This window comes from Mustela erminea, chromosome 18 (genome assembly GCF_009829155.1).
Source record: "Mustela erminea isolate mMusErm1 chromosome 18, mMusErm1.Pri, whole genome shotgun sequence".
Taxonomy (NCBI): Eukaryota; Metazoa; Chordata; class Mammalia; order Carnivora; family Mustelidae; genus Mustela; species Mustela erminea.
Window position 1 is genome coordinate 28084778 of NC_045631.1, and position 17079 is coordinate 28101856.

Consider the following 17079-nt stretch of genomic DNA (forward strand, 5'->3'; position numbering starts at 1 on the left):
CATGTGCATGTTATTAATTCTTGTTTTTCAACTCCTGGCTAAATACACAGAAAGGAAGACTGGGATTAAATGAACTAAGTAGCTTTGAAACTTTCCCTCAACTAGAAGTTTTATTTATCTTAGTTCGAATGTTAACAAAATAATTAATAAACTTAAATGAACTATATATGCTTTCAACACTTTAAGTATCAAAAATTTTCTAGAAAAAAGTTCCTAGAAGGCCAAACTGATCTATCAATTGGACTATTCCTAGTCAAATATAAAGAAGGCTGACTAGTATAGAAAGTGGATTTTCAGAAGTGAGGACACATGGATAGACGAGTACCAAAGAAGACATACTGTTTTGTTTTAATAAACTGAAGGTACTGTGTGTTTTCCCCACAAATAATGAAAGCTAATTTTTCTTGAATGCTTTGACTTGTTCAGTACTTTTCTAAAATTTCTACATTGTCAACTTATTTAATCTCAAATAATGCTATATGGTACCATTACACTCACTTTACAGAAAAGTGAGACAGACAGGTTTGACAATTTATTCAGGATAGCAGGATTTCAACAGCAGAGCAGGATTTCAACTCAGGCAATACGGCTGTCATGCTTGTTCACTTAACCTCTAAAGTAAGGACATTATTATCCATTAGGCCTCACAGCTTAATCCCATTCTGTTGACTTCCACGGCACTTTCTACTTATCCTTGTATTTCAATGGTCTTCCTCACTGGACTTCAGCATCCTTGAGAAAAGGGAATATCTTTCATCTCTTTATTCCTAACACTCAGTGACTGAATCAAAGCTAATGAATAACAATAAAAAATGAAGGAACATTTTATGTTCTAAGCTCTGTGTTAGTTCACATACATTTTCTTAAATCCTCACATCAGCCTTTGCAATGAGTGTCTTATTGCCCCATCTTAAAAATTAGAAAATCAGGGTTCAGGGGCGCCTGGGTGGCTCAGTGGGTTAAGCCGCTGCCTTCGGCTCAGGTCATGATCTCAGGGTCCTGGGATCGAGTCCCGCATCGGGTTCTCTGCTCAGCAGGGAGCCTGCTTCCCTCTCTCTCTCTCTCTGCCTGCCTCTCTGCCTCCTTGTGATCTCTGCCTGTCAAATAAATAAATAAAAAATCTTAAAATAAAAAAAAAAGAAAATCAGGGTTCAAAGAGAGTAACCTGACTAGGTTATGTAGTTAATAAGAGGCAAAACTGGTATAGGAATACCAAAACCAATTCTCTTTCTACTATATCACACTACAATAAACTTAACTTATAAATTGCTCAAATAGTTGAGGTCAGTATTATGATAAAATATTAAACATTAAAAAGAAAACTTAGAATACAAAAATTTCTAAATTGCCAGGGTCAAAGGCACATGTATATTTTACAGTATATCTAAAATGTTCACATCCATTAGAAATTTTGGCACCAATTATCTTCTTTTCTGGTCATTTGTTTTGCTAAGACAGGAGTACTCAAAGATTTATTCATATTCTAGTACATAATGGATAAAGGAGTTGTGTGTCAGTAGACAATAATTTTGTGCATTATACTTACAGTTGCAGTTTTCATATCAACTAGATGCACCTAGTTATACTGGAGAAATCCACCACTGAAGTGCCAAAAATTGTGCACAGGCTACCAAAGAAAACTCTGTTCAAAATGTTCCATTTCAAATATAACTGTTTCTATTATGTTAGAAAAGGACCAGGATAAAAACCAACTCATCAATAAATGTCAGTTTTACAAATCTGCAATTTGAGACATTAACTACATTTTTGACGTAGGTGGCTTCTTAGTTCACTGTAGCCAAAGATGCACTTAACTTTGCCCGAGAGGTTTTGATTACTTTGATAATTGTAAATATCCCTTGAGACAGGTTTCATATGAATTCTTCCTTATAATTAATGCTTGAAACTCTGGAAAAAGCCTACCTATCTGGAAGGAATGAAGTAATTTTATTTGGTTAAATGCACGTCATTTTATAAGTTCTTCATGGAAAGGATGAATTTTATCTTTCTTTTTTAAAATCTTTTTTATTCTTACTGAAACAAGCTATTTCGGTCCAAAGTCATCAATGGCAAGATGAAATGTTTAAAAAGTCAGTAAACAAGGTATGAAACTATCCAATAGAAACAGCTCATTTGATGAGTAAGATGAATGATTAATAAAATTACATACTCATTAAAAGTGATAACATTTTTGTTCACTCAAGTGTGTTATCTTTATTTTTCTAAGTGTGCTATCTTTAAAAACAATTTGGATCAAAATATAAATCTACCATTTATTAGCATTTCTCACTTTTTATACAATTCACTTACTGAAGCACAGGCCAAAATTCCAAAAAATCCAACTTTCTGTACTAGGTTTTGAACTGCCAGTTTAGCCCGGGAAGCAAAGTCCTGTATAAAAGGAGGATAATCAAAACATTAATGAAAAGTATAAGAAAATGAAAGATGGCTCTTTATAGAGTTTATAATATTAAGTATCTCACAACCTGATTCACTTATTCATTGTTTTTGATGAATGATTAAAAAAAAATCACAAAAGGTTGCACTAAAAAATACGCAAATATAATCTTTTTTTTTTTTTTAAAGATTTTATTTATTTATTTGACAGAGAGAGAGAGAGAGACGGCAAGAGAGGGGACACAAGCACAGGGAGTGGGAGTGAGAGAAGCAGACTCCCTACAGAGTAGGGAGCCCAATGCAGGGGCTTGATCCCAGGACTTGGATCATGACCTGAGCTGAAGGCAGACGCTTAACAACTGAGCTTCCCAGGCACCCCACAAATAAAATCTTGATAAAAATATTATATCCTAAAGATAAACTTTCACCACAATTCAAGAATAAGCCAAAACATTGTTACTTTATTTTTCGTATTATCTCTGCATTATCTAAGGATGAACAAAATGTTATAAACGAACTATGAACCAACACATTCTTTTTTTTTTTTTTTTTAAAGTAGGCTTCACACCCAGGATGGAGCCTAGTGTGGGACTTGAATTCACAACCCTGAGATCAAGACTTGAGTGGAGCTCAAGAGTCAGACACTCATCAGACCAAGCCACGCAGATGCCCCAAACCAATTCATTCTTTTGGAAATACTGACCTACCACATTTGTCTCTTTTTCTTTCCTTCTACTACTTGCCAGACTTACTCCCTGATTAACAACAGGGTAGAAAATCATAGAATTTTTCAAGACAGTCAACAAAGACACCTCTGCTGATCACCAGTCAGAAAATGAAAAAAATAGTTCCGTGGTAATAACTGAATAAGCATTTATTACCCCTCAAAGCAAAATGACACCTTACATTTCACAGCTTGTGCTAGTGTCATGAAATATTTTCAGAAACATTTTACTCAAGCCTTTCAATAATCCTGCATTATAACAGAGCAGATCCTTTAGACTCTGAAATCAGTGCTCTTTTTATCTTACTATGCTATCTTCCATGCTGAAACAGGCATTTGGCCGGCTAGCATATTTTCATGATTTCCTTTTTCCTGCATGTTGATGCTACAAATAAACCTCCCCCCTTAAAAGTGCCACTCTGGGGATGCCTGGCTGGCTCAGTTGGTAGAGCATGGGACTCTGGACTTCAAGGAGGTGAGTTTAAGCCCCATGTTGGGTATTGAGCTTACTAAAAACAAACATAACAGAATAAAACACAAACTCCCTCCAACTTACTTGGGTTGGTGAGAAAAGTGGTGAGGATGGTGAGAAAATTGAGGGAATTAAACCAATAAGGTATATTTTAAAAGATATTAACAGTTAAGATAACTGTTAAGATAAACACTTTCAAGTTCAAATATATCAGTATCAGCTTTCAAAGTCAATCATTAACTAAATTTTATAATGCAGTTTTGTAATTTAACAATTTATTTCCAAAGACAGAATTTTTCTTTTTGTGATGTCTTCCTTTTTCAGTAAGTCAACTATATCAGATTATATATATATATGTATATATATACACACACACACATATATATATATATATATAATTTTAACGTAAGCTCTACACTGAATGTGGGCTTGAACTCACAACTTTGAGATCAAGAGTCACATGCTCTACCAACTGAGACAGCCAGGTGCCCCCAATATTTAATATTTTTAAACAAACTGAACTACTGCAGCAGAGAGAAATTTCTATTTTTATTCAGATTTTTTAAAAAAGATTTTATTTATTCATCTAACAGAGAAAAATACAGCAAGAGAGGGAGCACAAGCAGGGGGAGTGAGAGAGAAAGAGAAGCAGGCTTCCTGCTGAGCAGGGAGCCCAATGGAGGACTCGATCCCAAGACCCTGAGATCATGATCTGAGCTGAAGGCAGAGGTTTACCCCCACTGAGCTACCCAGGTGCCCATATTGGTTTCTGGAGTAGAATTCAGTGATTCATCACTTACATACAACACCCAGGGCTCATCACAACAAGTGCCCTCCTCCTTAATACTCATCACCCATCTAGCCCACCCCTACCCACCTCCCCTCCATGAACCCTCAGTTTTTCCTCTATTGTTAAGTCTCCTATGGTTTCTTTCCCTCTCTCTCTCTCCTTTTTTTTTTTTTTAAAGGATTTTATTTATTTATTAGAGAGGGACATAGCAAGAGAGCGAACACAAGCAGGGCAAGTGGGAGAGGGAGAAGCAGGCTTCAGGCTGAGCAGGGAGCCAGATGCAGGGCTCAATCCCAGGACACTGGGATCATGACCTGAGCCGAAGGGAGGTGCTTAACCAACTGAGCCAGCCAGGTGGCCTCCCTCTCTCCTTTTTTTCTTTTCCCCCTTCCCATATGTTCATCTGTTTTCTTTTTTCAGTTCAACATATGAATGAGATCATATGCTATTTGTCTTTCTCTGACTGACTTATTTCATTTGGCATAATACACTCTAGCTCCACCCATGTTATTGCAAATGACAAGATTTCTTTTCTTTCTTTTTTTTTGATGGCTGAGTAATATTCCGTGTGTGTGTGTGTGTACACACACACACACACACACACACACACACACACACTACATCTTTATCCATTTATCAGTTGATGGCCATTTGGGATCTCTCCATGGTATGGCTATTGTTGATAATGCTGCTATAAACATTGTGGTGCATATACCCCTTCAAATACGTATTTTTGTATCCTTTGGGTAAATACCTAGTAGTGCAATTGCAGGGGTGCAGGGCAGATCTATTTTTAACTTTCTGAGGAATCTCCATACTGTTTTCTCAAGTGACTGCACCAGTTTGCTGGCTCACAAATAGTGCAAGAGGGTTCCCCTTTCTCTGCATCATTGCCAACGCTTGTTGTTTCTTCTAATCTTACTGATTTAAAAACTGTTTAATATATAATGACACCAATTTTCCTATATAACTTGTTTTAAAACAAATTATATTTCCATTCATTTTTAATAATTTATACAATCAATTCCCCAAGTCATTAAAATGTAATTCACTAGAAGCACTAAATAAAAATTGGTAAGCCATAATGAAGATATATTTTGAGTTTTAAAAATATCAAACGGGGTGCCTGGGTGGCTCAGTGGGTTAAGCCTCTGCCTTCAGCTTGGGTCAGGATCTCAGGGTCCTGGGATTAAGCCCTGCATTGGGCTCTCTGCTCCACAGGAAGCCTGCTTCCTCCTCTCTCTCTCTCTGCTTGCCTCTCTGCCTACTTGTGACCTCTCTCTGCCAAATAAATAAATAAAATCTTTAAAAAATATATACATATATATCAAACAATACTATTAGAGTATAAGCGAGTTATGAAATTTAACAATATAGCCCAAGATTTAAAAATATTAATTCAGAAAAATATCTTCCTTTACAACCCTTCGTATCTTCATAGCAAATCCATTTTTATGAGTGGTAAGATGGCACTCAACTGCTAAGAAAAAGTGAAACGGGCACCTCAGCGGCTCAGTCAGTTAAGCGTGTGCCTTTGGCTCAGGTCATGATTCTGGGGTCTTAGAACTGAGCCCCATGTCAGGCTCTCTTCTCAATGGGAACCTGCTTCTCCCTCTTCCTCCCTCTCCCTGCTGCTCCCCCCTGCTTGTACTCTCTCTCTCTCCATCAATACATAAGTGAAATCTTTAAAAAAAAGTAAGACAAAGAAAAAGTCTATATAAATTTTATTTTAAAGATAACACACACTTTTTATGTCCCAAGTTGGATAAATGTGCGAATACTTTTCCTTTTTTTTTTTTTTAAGATTTTATTTATTTATTTGAGAAACAGAGAATGAGAGAGAGCATGAGAGCAGGGAGGGTCAGAGGGAGAAGCAGACTCCCTGCTGATCAGGGAGGCTGATGCAAGATTTGATCCTGGGATCAAATGTGATCCTGGATTTGATCCAGGATCATGACCTGAGCCTGTTAGGTCCCCCAATAATAGGTCCGTGATCAAAGGAGTGAGACTGATACAAAGTGAAAGTCAAGTAAAGCTTTAATTTGCACCAAGCATCGAGAATCAAACTGACCGGCCAGGGACATCTCTTACAAAGAGGCGACCCCTCCCTGCCTTACAGACTAACTTTTATAGAGCAAAGGCCATGTGGTTGGACCTGGGCACACACAGGTGACCAATGAGATTGTAACACACAGAGAAAGCTGCACAGTCATGCTAGGTTACACACAGGTGGCCAACTGAATTACAATTTACCCTAGCAGATACTTGAACTAGCCTACCACCTTGGTCAGAATTGGCACCCAAAAGGCAGGACCCACACTGCGTGGTAGCTAGGGAGACAGTAGGCACGCCCCATGGATTGGATGTCTCCACCTGGCTTGACCCGCCCTTATATTTGGGCTTTGTTACCTGGGACTAGTTTCCCAGACTTGCTTTTAAGTAAGTTCCCTGAGGTGGGGGCAGGGTCAGTTTTAGGCCCTTACAAGCCTAAGGCAGTCACTTAACCAACTGAGCCACCCAGCCACCCCTGGGAACACTTTTCTATCAAACCATTTATATAGTTCTCATTATGTAAAATTACAGCAAAAAAACTATTTTTTTTTTTTACATAAAATTGTGTAGAAAAGATCAGTGAAGTGTTTTATTTAAAGTTTGGTGTCCTGTTTTATCTTAATTTAATGGTTTTAGAATCTTTTTCTTTCTTTCTTTCTTTTTTTTAAAGGCTTTATTTATTTGTCAGAGAGACATAGAGAGAGTACAAGCAGTGAGGTGGCGGGGGTAGCAGGCAGAACAAGAAGCAGGCTCCCTCTGAGCAAGGAGCTGGATGCAGGACCTTGGGATCATGACCTGAGGTGAAGGCAGATGCTTAAAGGACTGAGCCACCCAGGCATTCCTAAAGGTTTTAGAATTTTATATTTATTTAAACCAAGTTACTATGATAGTGCCATCATTTTAAACTGATTTTTCCCCTATTATAATGATACATATACACACACACACTTTTTTTTAAAAAGTAAGTTCTAGGGGCACCTGGGTGGCTTAATCATTAAACATCTGCCTTTGGCTCAGGTCATGATCCCAAGGTCCTGAGATCCAGCCCTGCACTAGGCTCTCTGCTCAGTGGGGAGCCTGCTTCTCTCTCTCCCTCTCCATCTGTCTGCTGCTCCCCCTACTTGTGCTCTCTTTCTCTCCGTCAAATGAATAAATACAATCTTAAAAAAAAAAAAAAAAGTGCTATGCCCATTGTGGGATTGAACTCATGACCCTGACATCAAGTCATATACTCTACTAACCGAGCCCCATCCAGGCACCCCCATACAAACGCATTTAAATTGTCAAAGAGGTATGACCATACCAACTGGTTTATATAAAGAAAAAATGATTAGGGGTGCCTGTCTGGTTCAGTCGGTAGGGCATGCAACTCTTGATCCTGGGGTTGTAAATTCGAGCCCCATGTTGGGTGTAGAGATTACTAAAAAAAAAAAAAAAAAAATTTTTTCTTAAAAAAAAAAAAGAAAAATAAAGAAAGATTAAACATTATACAGATGATCTAATATACAAAAAAATGAAAATATTTAAACCTACAGAAGTTCATGGAATCATGTTTTTAAAAACATCTTGAAAGTAAGGTGTCCTTTTAAACCCTCTAGGGCAGAATCTCCTTATTCAACAGAAATTAGGTAAGAACAAAGGAAAACAGACTCCTTGCCCTTTCAGATGCTTGGGTGCTCATCATCAATTATCCTTAAGGGTACAGAAAGAATTTTCATTTGAGAGGGAAAAGAGTTACTTTATCTAAGTAAATGAAGTAGAAACCTCTCTTTAACATTTTTTTTAAATTAATTTTTAGCTGCGTGTTTTACAAGGAAAAACAAATTAAGTAGGTTTTTAATGGGAAGTTTTACTTTTTAAAGTCTGAAAGTTGTCTACTGAAAATGGATTTCATAAATCTTATTATGTGTTTAACACACACAGTGACCATGCTACTTTCAGTTCCTGTAATTTATTTTCCAGGACTTACACAATATTCTCAGAATTAAAACTACATTTATATATTAAACAATCCATAAGCATTTATTTAAATTCAACTAATATGAAGTCTGCACACTTGTTTTAATTATAAGAAACCAGCAGTAGCAGAATATGCAGCTTGAGAGAATATTTTCTTGATGTTTCTCCTTGCCGTGTAATGAAAAAAAACTTCAGGGAAGCATGTACTAGTATCTGCATCAAATCTAAAATATTTTATGATAGTAACCCATGTTTAGATTTCATAAACACAACTATATTTTGTTTTTATTTTAAACTTATTTTACTTAAAGCCATATATTCAAAACTTACTGATATGGCTCTTAAGGCTTTATTGAAAACATCATTCTTTTATTGTCTAAAATGTTCTACATGTTAAATGTAATTATACTTTGTTGCTCTGTAGTTTTAAAAGTTCTTTTTTTTTTTTTAAGATTTTATTTATTTATTTGACAGAGATCACAAGTAGGCAGAGAGGCAGGCAGAGAGAGAGGGGAAGCAGACTCCCTGCTTAGCAGAGAACCCTATGTGGGACTCGGGTTCATGACCTGAGTTGAAGGCAGAGGCTTAACCCACTGAACCACCCAGGAGCCCTAAAAGTTCTTTTTTTTTAAAATAACTTCAGTACTTTAAAATTATTTGCATATTGACAGTTCTTATGTTGATTTTAAAGTAACATTGCCTATGTATATGTTTATTTACTTCCGCTTGCTTTTAAAATAGAATTGTATGGTAGGTACATTATTTGACAAAAAGCACAATTTACATGCCCAAACACACACACACACACCCTCAAAACCAGCCAAAAACAGTGTCTTTTAACTAAAGTTTAAAAGAATCATTTCAAACATAATTTGCTCTTCTTTTTAGGCCAGGATATAAAATAAAAAAGCAAAAAAAAAGTACACCAATAGTGCACAACAACATTTTAAAGAAGAAGTTTAACAAATTAATATGTTAGGTATTCAATATTTGAGTTAAATATAAAAGGAAATTAATATCTCATTTTAATTGTTTTGGTGCATTTGTGGGAACAATGTAGCAAGTTCAGTTTGATTACTTCCTCAATTGTCATTCTTCAGTTAAAAAAAAAATCTGTACGACTAAAAACAAATTCCTTTTAATAGTTTCATTTCTCTGGATTCACATTTCACAAAATTTACCTATTTCACAATTTAAAGCCTCCAAGTTTTATTCTCCAGTTCTACCTAAATAAGCAACACAAATTTACGATTTGTAAATCGACTTTTTAATAAAAAATAAAATACAAGTAAAATTATCATCCCCTTTCCCCATTGTGACTATGTATTTAACAAAATCATGTTTCTGAAATTAAGAATGAGAGACAATAGGAGCATTTACCCAGTAACTACAAGACAAATGAGACAAGGTTACAATAAATCCTTCTTATCACTGAGACTTTAAGGATTAATAAAGAAAGAACAGATAAAGCCTTCAAGTACGAATATTCCTGGACTACTTTTACTTCACCTTCCTTTTTCCTAAAAAAAGTATCTATGATTAAGGGAGAAGAAGAGAAACTCTATGGTTAATTATTAAGTAATTATTAAGTAATTCTAATCCTTGAATCTAAAGATACCAGATGGATTTAAGTACATGAAATAGCATTTATCTACAGTACACTTATTTTAATTTCCATATGTGATCATAGGAAATTTCAAGATCTCCTTAAAAGCAACAAAAAATATCTAAATTTGTGAAACAAATGCAGTATTACTAGAGATAATTATGTATTCGTTAATAGCTTATGTTAGTTAATAGCTTATGTTAGTTTGAGATGACCTATTACTATCAATGTGATAAGTGGTGAATAATTTTATAGATTAAAATTTTGTAAATTATCTGCCTTCTTAATCCATAATATGTTAAAACTTCTGCTGAGCTTGGGATGATACTGAAGTGACTCCACAGATAATATTAAAAACGATAGAGCAACAGCTTCAATAATAATCCCTTGTATGTAAAGGGAATTTAAAATATACTTTGTGTGTGTGAAGTTCTTTCACCAACTAAAAATGACTTTTTAGTTCCTTGGCCCTAGCCAAATATGTTGTGTCAAGGAAGTAAAACTCTATTAACCAGAAATGGAGCTAAATAGTAATGATGACATAATATAAGCTGTTTCAGCATTGTGGACAATCATTCTGAAATAGTAACTTGTTATTAAGATCGTAATAACCATGTAACTAAATGAATATTCTAGAATGAAGTCATATTAAACATAATAAATACAATTAAAAGGTATAATTCTCATTTTCATAGAAACTGCAGTGAGATATAACTCATAATCTTTTGTCAGACTAAAACATGTCCCAATTGCAATTTTCTACCTTTATCAGGGTTCTTTATGGGTTATTTTCCACATACAAATGTAGATTAATTCATTGAATTCAAATGAACAAAATATATTTTTTTAAAGATTTAATTTACTTATTTGACAGAGAGAGAGCAAGAGGGAAAGTACAAGCAGGGGGAGGAGAAGCAAAGAGAGAGGTAGAAGCAGGCTCCCCGCTAAGCATGGAGTCCGATGTGAGACTGGATCCCATGACCCTGGGATCATGACCTGAGCCAAAGGCAGTCTCTTAACCAACTGAGCGACTCAGCGCCCCTGAACAAAACATTTTATCTGTTAACTTCCTAAACAACATCAATAATGTAACTGCTGTGCTTTAACACTGCATATTTTAGTAAGTCTCCTTTATTTTTATTTATATTATTATCTTCTTAAATATTTTATTTATTTATTTGAGAGAGAGAAAGTGTGAGAGAGAGAATATGAGAAGGGAGAAGGTCAAAGAGAGAAGCAGACTCCCTGCTGAGTGGGGAGCCCAATGTGATACTTGATCCTGGGACTCTAGGATCATGACCTGAATCCGAAGGAAGCTGCTTAACCAAGTGAGCCACACAGGAGCCCCTATTTTTATTTTTATTTTTATTTTTATTTTTAAGATTTTATTTATTTATTTGTCAGAGAGAGAGAGAGAGCAAGAGCGAGTACAGGCAGAATGGCAGGCAGAGTCAGAGGGAGAAGCAGGCTCCCCGCGGAGCAAGGAGCCCGATGTGGGACTCGATCCCAGGACGCTGGGATCATGACCTGAGCCGAAGGCAGCTGCTCAACCAACTGAGCCACCCAGGCGTCCCGCCCCTATTTTTATTTTAAAGTCTCCTTTAAAAGAGGCATATTTTCAAGAGTCGTGTATCACCTATTTTGTTTCTGAATTATAATGGGACTCAAAGATGTCTATGTGGTAGAGACTGTAAGGAAATAAACTCTAGAATTAAAAGCAAAAGTAGGGATGTTAACTTGATGAAATAAAGTGATTCTAACAGTAGTAAGTAGTTAATAAATTTTAAATTTAGTATCTATAAAATGCCAGATTACAAAATGCACATACACTAACCAAAAAGGGTTATCAGAGCAGAGCTGTGCAACAACTACTGAAAATGAATTTTTTTTTAAAAGATTTTATTTATTTGACAGAGATCACAAGCAGGCAGAACAGCAGGCAGAGAGAGAGGAAGAAGCAAGTTCCCCGTTGAGCAAAGAGCCCGATGTAGGGCTCGATCCCAAGACCCTGAGATCAGGACCTGAGCTGAAGGTAGAGGCCCAAACCACTGAGCCACCCAGGTGCCCCGAAAATGAAATGTTTTAATATCAAATTTATGGCTTTTGCATTGTTACATCAGAGATGATCACTGGAATTTCTTTCTTTTTTTTTTTTAAGATGTTACTTATTAATTTGAGACAGAGCACGCAAGAGGGGAGGAGCAGAAGGGGGAGGAAGAAAGAATCTGAAGCAGACTCCACACTGAGTATGGAACCCAGTATGGGGCTCAATTCCACAACCGTTGAGGTTTTGACCTGAGCCAAACCCAAGAGTCGGTTGCTTAACTGACTGGGCCACCCAGGAGCCCCCGAATTTCTATTTAAATTGGATATTAGGGTAAAAGTCTATAATGGTGCAAATAGAATACATCACATAAACACATTTCATAAAAGCAAAGAAAACTTATTTTGAAAAAACTTAAAAGATTCAGAAGTTGTGCTTAAAACATTTTATTTACTAAATATTTTATTTATTTATTAAATATTTTATTTTCTTTATTTGGGACTGAAAGAGAGTGAGAGACAACATACAAGCGGGGAGGAGGGTCCGAGGGAGAGGGAGAAGCAGACTTTTGGCTGATCAGGAAGCCTGATGCTGGGCTCGGTTCCAGGACCCTGAGATCACTACCTGAGCTGAAGCCGGACACTTAACCAACTGAGCCACCCAGGTGCCCTAAGATTTAGACATTTTAAGAGATTATAGAGTTCTGATTCAAGATGGTGACATAGGAGGCTCCTGAACACACCTCTTCCCACAAACACACAGAATGTACAGCTATCTAAAGAACAATTCCCTCTGAAAGAAATCCAGAAACTAGCTGAGCTATTCCTACACATCAGGTGAACAAGAAGAAAAAAACAAAAACAAAACAAAAAAAAACCCACATCAAAAGGGTGAGAGAGACTTGGAAACAGCTCACCATAAACCCTACCTCCAGTGAGACAACCTGCAACTGGGAGGGAAAGCACAATTCTCAGCCTTTTCCTGAGGAACAAACGGTTTGCCCCCCCCCACAAACCCATACTCAGCATCCTATCTTTTAAGACTTCCATCTGAGAGAGGCACACCCAAAACATCTAGGTTTGAAGCCAACACGACATATGTCCAAAAGACTCACAAAGCCAAGCTAAAAGACAGTTCTTAAGCCCATGTCCTTAAGCACATGGACTCATCTTGGCTAACCCCTTGGACCCAGTATACAGGCAAAAGACTAGAACACCCCGTCTTTCCATGAAGCAAGACTATTTGCTTATCTTAAAAGTTTTGGTTGGGGGGATGGGCTTCTAATTTAAAATGCATCTAGTGGTACCTGGGTAGCTTAGCTGATTAAACATCTAACTTTGGCTCAGGTTGTGATTTTGTCTCAGGTCGTGATCTTGAGGTACTGGGACCCAGTCCTGTGATGGGTTCTATGATCAGCACGGAGTCTGCATCCCCCTCTCCCTCTGACCCTCTCCCTGCTCATGCTTTCTCTTTTTCTCTCTCTCTCAAATAAAAATAAAATCATTAAAAAAAAAAATGTATCTAGAAGCTGAATGCAAACTCTCCAGAGCTGCAGAGACTGACAGGTGCCATCTTCACACTGCTCCTTTACCCATTTTTAGGTTTCTGCAATCTCCCAAAAAGGAGCTTATGGACATGTCCTGTGCCCTAGATCTTGCAGTGCCGTGCAAGGGATCCCCCTTGATTGCCTGGCTCTGGTGGCTAGTGGGGCTTACATTCGCAGAGAATGAGACTGCGACAGAGAAACAGTCCTTAAGTGCATATCCACCAAAGGAACAGGAACAGTGCAGATGCAACACAGAAATGCCCAGTCTTGGGGCGCCTGGGTGGCTCAGTGGGTTAAGCCACTGCCTTCGGCTCAGGTCATGATCTCAGGGTCCTGGGATTGAGTCCTGCATTGGGCTCTCTGCTCAGCGGGGAGCCTGCTTCCCTCTCTCTCTCTGCCTGCCTCTCTGTCTACTTGTGATCTCTCTCTGTCAAATAAATGAATAAAATCTTTAAAAAAAAGAAAAAAAAAGAAATGCCCAGTCTTTCCATGAAAGAGGTCTATCTGTTTACCTAAAAAGCCTTAACCTGAAGGGCGGGTTTCTTTTTTTTTTTTTTCCCCTTTTGGTTTTAAAGAAATCGCTATAACTGAGGTTGTAAGTTCCAGCCCCATGTTTGGTATAGAGATTATTCAAAAATAAAATCTTGGGGCACCTGGGTGGCTCAGTGGGTTAAGCTTCTGCCTTTGGATCAGGTCATGATCTCAGGGTCCTGGGATGGAGCCCTATATCAGGGTCTCTGCTTAGCAGAGCCTGCTTCCCCCCACCCCCTCTGCCTGCCTCTCTGCCTTCTTGTGATCGCTGTCAAATAAATAAATAAGATCTTAAAAAAAAAAAAATCTATACCCAACCTAAGGCTCAAACTCAAGACTCTGAGATTAAGAGTCACATGCTCTACCAACTGAGCCAACCAGGTGCCCCAGCAGGCTTCTAATGTAACACACATGGGGGCCCACTGCAATCCTTTCTAGAGACTGCAGAAGATAGCAAACACCACAACTGCCCTGCCCACCCCCTCATCACTGGTGTCACTGAGAAAATAACTCGTGCAAACCTCCGGTGCCCCAGCTTTGATGGTTGCCTTGCAGGGGACACATCCCTTGATTGTCTAGGTCTAGTAGCCAGTGAGTCTTGTGTTCATGGGTTTAACAGGATGGTATCAGACAGAAACAGTTCTTGGCAGACTGTCTTACCAGGGCTCAGTGCAGAGGGAGCAGAAAAAAATGCCCATCTCCATCTTCCCTTGAAAGAGGTCCATTTGCATACATTAAAAGTTGCTGCCTGAGGGTCCATTTTCCAATCAGCATGCATCTAGGTACTAACTAAGCTATTCCCCTTATGAACACTGATAGGTACTGGCACACCCTCAATTACTGGGAGACCCTAAGAACAAATAAAGCTGTTTGGACACAATCACAAAGGACTGACAGACAACTAAGAGCCAAGACAGGGTTGAAAAAAATAGTTGATTTCCTACAGGAGGCCACCTGTTCAAGACTGAAAGAGGTAGATGTTTTACCTACGGCATAGAAACCAACACAGATGGTCACAGAAAATAAAGAAAAAGAGGAATATGTTCCAACAAAAAAACCAAGATAAAACCTCAGAAAAAGGCCTTAATGAAATGAAGATAAATAAGGACTTAACAGAGAGTTCAAAATAATGATAATAAATATGCTCACTTAGATCAGGAGAACAAAGCAAGAATTTTAACAAAGATAGAAAATATAAGTACCATACACAAGGCATAGAGCTGAAGAACACAATCACTGCATCAAAAATTCAATACAGGAGTTCAACAGTAGACTAGATGATCCAGGAGAAGGGATCAACAAACTTGAAGACAGGTTAGTACAATTCTCCACTCAGAGCAGGGGGAAAAAAAAAAAAAAACGAACGAAAATGAGTGAAGATAGCTTAAGGGAATTATGGAGCAATAATAAATGGACAAATATTCACAGTATAGTTCCAAAAAGAGGATAGAGAGAGTAAGGAGAAGAAAAGTCATTCAAAAAAAAAAAAAAAAAAGCTGAAAAATTCCCTAGGAAAGCAAAGAGACATTCAGAGTTCCAAATCAGATGAATCCAAAGAGACTCAAACCAAGACATTTTATATTTAAATTGCCTAAAGTTAAAGGCAAGGAAAGAACTGTAAAGGCAGCAAGAGAAAAACAACTTGTTATATACAGTGGAACCCCTATAATACTATTAAGCAAAATTTTCAACAGAAATTTTGTAGGCCAGAAGAGCTGGCACAATACAAAGTACTAAACGAAAAACAACAATAGCAGCAAACCCTGCCAGTCAAGAATACTTTACCTAGCAAAGTCATCCAGACTGAAGCAAAGAGAAAGAGTTTTTCAGACTAGCAATGTCTGAAGGAGTTTAGCACCATTAGACCTCACACTTACATGAAATGTTAAAAGAACTTCTGTAAGCTAAAACAAAAGGGCACTAATCAATAACAGGTAAACATGTAAAAATATAAATCATAAACATAAAGGTAGACACATAGTTAAATTCAGAATAATCTAATGCTGTGAAAGTGGGTTAATCACTTATAAGCTAGTATAAAGTTTAAGTGAGCAAAAATAACTATAAGTATAATAATGTGCTAATGAGTACAAAGACAAAAAGATGTAAGTTGTGATATCAAAAACAAAATGTAACAGTAGTGTAAAAATGTACAGCTTATTTTTAAAAAATTAATGGTCCTTTAGATTCACCATTTTTACAAGTTAGTTTGTGTGTGCCCACCATGGGGCTCAAACTCATGACCCCAAGATCAAGAGTCATATGCTCTACCAATTGAACAAGCCAGGTACCCCAAATGTGGAGCTTTAAAATGTGTTTGAACCTAAGGGGTTATCAACTTAGGACAGACTGTTATAAGATGTTTTATGTAAGCCTCATGATAACCACAAAGCAAAAACCTATAGTAGATACACAAAAAAATGAGAGAAGAATATAAGCATATCATTACCGAAGTTCATGAAATCACTAAAGAGAGCAAAAGAAGAAAGGAACAAAGGAATTACAAAATATCCAGAAAACAATTTTTAAAAAATGGCAAATCCATACTTATCAATGACTACTTTAAATATAAAAAGATTAAATTCTCCAATTAAGAGGCAAAGAGTGGTTGGAAGGATTAAAAAAAAGTAAGAGCCATTATATGCTGTCTATAAGACACTCACTTCAGCTTTAAAGACACAAAAGAATGAAAGTGAAAGGATAGAAAAGGAAATTCCAAACAAATGAAAACCAAAAGAAAGCATGAGTAGCTATACTTATATCACACAAAACAGACTTTAAGACAAAGGCTGTCATAAGAGACAAAGAAGGCCATTATATAATGATTAAGGTGTCAATCCAACAAGAAAATATAACATTTGCAAATATTTATGCACCAACATAGAAGCACTTAAATATATAAAGCAATTATTAACAGATCTGATGATAAACAGATAGACAGCAATACAGTAATAGTCG

At 37.1% G+C, this 17079-nt stretch overlaps 1 protein-coding gene across 4 annotated transcripts in view; it reads right to left on the reverse strand.

The window, feature by feature from the left end:
- Nucleotides 1-17079, reverse strand: part of VMP1 (vacuole membrane protein 1) — a 141253-nt gene that overhangs the window by 31876 nt on the left and 92298 nt on the right. For all 4 annotated transcript variants that reach the window (XM_032321153.1, XM_032321151.1, XM_032321152.1 and 1 more), the window contains one exon: nt 2311-2391. In XM_032321153.1, the coding sequence (XP_032177044.1) occupies nt 2311-2391 (81 nt within the window). The remainder of the gene's footprint in view (nt 1-2310; nt 2392-17079) is intronic.